Source organism: Penaeus monodon, chromosome 24, assembly GCF_015228065.2.
Source record: "Penaeus monodon isolate SGIC_2016 chromosome 24, NSTDA_Pmon_1, whole genome shotgun sequence".
NCBI classification, from domain to species: Eukaryota; Metazoa; Arthropoda; class Malacostraca; order Decapoda; family Penaeidae; genus Penaeus; species Penaeus monodon.
In genome coordinates, this window is record NC_051409.1 from 14,002,842 (window position 1) to 14,007,590 (window position 4,749).

The following is a 4,749-nucleotide window of genomic DNA, read 5'->3' on the forward strand; positions in this document are numbered from 1 at the left end:
CTCCTGGCTTCAATGCATTAACATATGATAAAGTACATAGCACAAAAGAAATAAAGGAAAAAATTATACAACTTACTGTATTGGTAATGCTAATCAGTATATACTGAATGGGAACCTTAAGATGCAGGGATATATGCTCAGATGTCATAACCTCTAGCAACCCCTGAATTATCTGCAAACCTTTTGAAGATGGTTTGTCCCCAAATTCAGATAGTATCAGTGAACAATGGCTGAAAAAAAAAAATCTTTGTTACTATCCTAACATATTTGCTACTCATATCATAATATAGAACATCAGCTAAGAAAAATGTGTTTGATTAACATCATCAGGCAAAGCCACAGCTGCCTCCATGTGGTCAGTTTTAAATATATTGGTCACCGCTGTCATGTAATGTGGCATTAACCAAATATATTTACAGTTCATTAACAGAGCACTGCTGGCAATCTCTTAAAAGTTGCCATATTTCTTAACAAATACATTTGTCACACTACTCCTGCCAGTGAAGTCATCCTCAGTAATTACTTACAAACAAGTAAAGTTTTCTTGTGTCTAACTGTGAATGAATGTGAAAAAAGGTGAAAAATTGGATAATATGGAGCAAATGGGTTTCACATACTTGTTTTCAGTGTGCCCCATATCTGCATGGCAATAAAATGTACAGCATTTATGAAAATAATATTAATGATTTCTCCTTTGATAATGGTTTTAAGTGTGTATGAGTATTCTGTGACAAATTTGTTTTCAGGCCATATTACAGAAAGACTTTGTCTGCCAACAGCAACACCAACACTTTGGCAAGTGTGTCAAGCTTTATACTCCAATGTCCATTTGCTGCTCCAGCCATATGTACCATTTGTGTGTTTGCACTAGCCTTCTGTCTTTATAGAATATTACTAATCTTCTTTTTAATTAATCAAATGGCCTCTTTGCCTTTGATACGTAACATCTGTTATCATTTTAAACATTAAAGCCAGATAGTATATCTGCTGCTCTATGTGAAACAGTAGTAAGAGTTTGCAAATTGTGATGTAAGTTTTTGGCTTAGAAATTGCCCTTTTTAATTAAGTATTAATAAAAGATCATGCAATAACAAAAGGTTTGAGAGGTAATAATTTGTCCCAGATCCACTTAGAGCAACAACAATGACCAAATTTCCCAGAGACAAACAGAATCTCTTAAATGCCACAAAATACAGGATATCAGGAAACTGCTTACCTCTCATCAGCAATAAGTTCCTCATCGTGCTTGAGAAGTGTCTTTAACAGCAGATTGTGGTTGTCCTGAGACAAACCACCACCTACAATTTTGGTCAGTTCCTTCACACAGCCCATAGCCTCACACCGCACAAGTTTGCTGGCATTGGTAAGTGCTGACAGGAGGGAAGGCACTAAGGGCTGTGTTGTGCTGAGTGCCCAAGCTAAGCTGGCAGACTGTGACTTTAGTAGTGATGATCCAAGTTTTAAACTCCACACCTACAAATAATTATTTTTTTTAAAAGTAAAATCCAATCAACCATTTTTATCTGCTAAAAAGAAACAATAAAGTCTAACAGTCATTTATCATTATACAAGAATACTGAACATATAATAATAAAAAAAAGGAATAATCTAACACTATGAATACAGGATGTAAACAGAATGAAAACATGAATATAAAGAAATGAAGAATTAGGCAAAATAAAGAAATGATAAAATAAATCAAGAAGTGGGAGGAAAAAACAGACATATACATAAACTCATATAAAACAAGGAGTTATATTACCTGCAGAGTTTCATCAACAAGTTCAGAGAGAGATGAATGCCATCCCCAGAGCATGGCAAGGAAGTGGTATCTATTTTCTACAGTTTTTAAAGAATCCTGAAATGATCATAAATATCAATGCATATACAGCAGAAAGAAAGTTCATTCAAAATTATGATGAATAAAAACTTATTACATGTAAATACAGAACTATGAAATGTATGCATTAAACAAAGTGCAATTTCTTACAGCCACCTTAAAAGTATCACAGATAACTTACTTTCAGGATAACCACTACCAAATTGTCTCTAAAGGCAGTACCATTATCTTCAAATCTCTCCAACTGTATTGCACTTCTCAGAGCTTTTACAAGGAGAAGAATGTTTCCTTCTTCTACATCCTGTAAAATGACAAAAATAAAGTTTGAGATTTATGACAGCTGAACAAATCATGAAATTTTCTGAATACAAATATGGAAGACTTTCCATTCATAAAAAACCAGCTTATGGTTGTGCAACTTATATGGACTTTTCATTTATCAATATTTAATAACTGACAAATTTTAATTTCTAAAGCTATGATTCCTTCTCTGACCTCCATGAACGGAGTCCAGAATGTGGTTGTAGTGCATGCAACAGGTAATCTGAAGACTTGCAGAGCTTGCTTTAAACAGCATGTCAAAAATGGGAGTGTTAGGGATCCCTTCCGCGCAGCCTCCAGGCAAAATGCAAGTTCGACATGGTCATCCTTCCCTTCCATATCCTTGGTTTTATCAGATGGTGCCTGGTAATCAATGGAAGTTGGTAATCATATGTTTATAAACTTGCTGCAGAGTTCTCAAAGATTTATAATGTATTAAAGAGAAATTTCATATAATGCAAGTAAACTATAAGAACTGACTATACTTATGGATACTCTAATGTTTAAACTTTAAATTATTACATAGAAAGGCAACTCAATAACTGGTTACCTTAATATCAGAATCCAATCCAGCCTGACATGCATCAATAATCCTGTGTGCTAATTTCAAACGAATATCAATCTCCATCTTATCACTGACTAAACCACAGCGCAGCAAAACGAGAGAGACAAAGCACCCGAGCTGGCTGTGCTGAGAAGCTAAATATTTTTCTACATATGACCACAAGGCCGCCTGTTCTTCTTTTGATAACTCATTGATAGCCTTTGGGACAACAGTCATGATCTTCCGAAGGTATTGCTTTTGCTTGAGGTTCATCAACAAAGGACTGAGCTCCATAGCCAAGGCTGCCAGGAAAGGACTGCAAACAGTCATCTTTGATTTGAGAATCATCTTAGCAGCATCATAGTCATGACTCTTGGGGAACAGCACATACGGAAGACAAATGAACAGGACATTCATCAGCTGATCTTTGTCATACTTTGGTGAAAGAGTTTGACTTAATACCCTCAGGCATGGCATCTGTATATCTCCCCACTTCTCATGGTGATTCTGGGCCCTCTCTAAAAGTTCTTCACACTTTTCCATTGTGAATGAAGTCTCTAGCATGTGTATGCCCTTTTCAAGAGACAAAGCCACAGAGACTATAGCTGGGTATTCATCATTTAACATATTTGTCATCTGCATCTTGATCATTTTTTCATCATTCTCCTGCAATGATAACATGTTTCTTTAAAAGCTAAAAATGTACACTACAAAAATAATCAAATGAAAAATACTAATATAAAATAGAACTTTAATATTTCAGAGAAATAAAAAGCTAACATCCAATAATTTCTGAACTGTGAAGATTACAATCATAATGTCTTTCTTACCAAACCCTTGTTGACTTTCTCAGCAAAATTCTCTACAGCAGCCAGGCGGAGCTTGTCATCAGGATGGACCAAGTGCGTGAAGCTGATACCACTACCTCCATCTTCGGTGTTCAGCACCTTCTTTAAAATCTACAGACACATATAAATTATATAGATTAATGAACTATTACTTTGGTAAAGTAATCATATGAAAATGTTAACTAATGCAAAACTAAAGGTAGGAGAAGTAACAAATAGAAGGATCACAAGTGGGAAAAATGTAAGGGTCATAGAGCTTTTTCTCTGTTTCTATGACACTCTTAACCACATTTAATCTAAAATAATGTTTGGTGAGGCCTGGGTATGTTAGTGCACACCAGTCTACGCTTGGGCCAATCAACAGCCAGGCACCTGAGGATTCATCTCATCCACTAGGACTTGGTTTTGTGAAGTAATTAGACATCACCTATCATAAGTGAAATTTTCACTATAACATGATAGGATGTCATCATGCGTAACTGGGTTATGAAAAACCATCATACGGTAAACTGCCAAACGTGTAAACAGTAAACTGGCTAAAATATGTAATTGCAGTTTTGAATTGTGGGATAGAAGCTTATATATTAATATCAGTAATATAACAGAGGTACAACCCACTCACTGCACACTCTAAAGAATATGAGTATCAATTAGGTTGCCATGAATATAAAAATAGAGCATCGCATTATCATATTGAGACAAAAGAGGTTAGATTTCACTTTATTTATGTATATTTATCCATAATAGTCATTAAGACACTGCAGATCTGTAAATATCATAAGTGGAAAAAGAAAATAGTTTATAAAATACTGATCAGATGACCATTTACTCCATTCCTCTGATTTACTGGCTGACTGACTCACACATATTCTCAACCTCACTCATTCATCTCACTTACAAAACATGGGCCGAGTGATAATCTTTAAAGGATTATTAGATGGGATTCATAATTTTCGCAAAAGAATATTATAAATATATTCAATTTTGGATATCATGCACTTATGTCTGGAGGAAGTTGTGGCCTTCCTTCAATTCTGCTCTAGAGTTGGTAAAATGAACATGGTGAGCGCTGAAGTGACTAACTGATACAAGTTATTTTCTCTTCATTTTTGTTGAAACATTAATTACAGGGAATTTCATGAATACCAATAACAAGAGAAAAAATATAACTTGAAGGCCATACCTTTGAATAAAAA

The 4,749-nt window shown here is 34.9% G+C and overlaps 1 protein-coding gene across 1 annotated transcript in view; it reads right to left on the minus strand.

The window, feature by feature from the left end:
• LOC119588605 (HEAT repeat-containing protein 1-like) overlaps positions 1-4,749 on the minus strand; it is a gene marked incomplete in the record, with an annotated part of 28,625 nt that overhangs the window by 13,963 nt on the left and 9,913 nt on the right. The window contains 7 exon segments of the mRNA XM_037937247.1: positions 77-230; positions 1,217-1,473; positions 1,763-1,858; positions 2,022-2,141; positions 2,336-2,524; positions 2,712-3,371; positions 3,536-3,664. Coding sequence (XP_037793175.1) covers positions 77-230; positions 1,217-1,473; positions 1,763-1,858; positions 2,022-2,141; positions 2,336-2,524; positions 2,712-3,371; positions 3,536-3,664 — 1,605 coding nt within the window.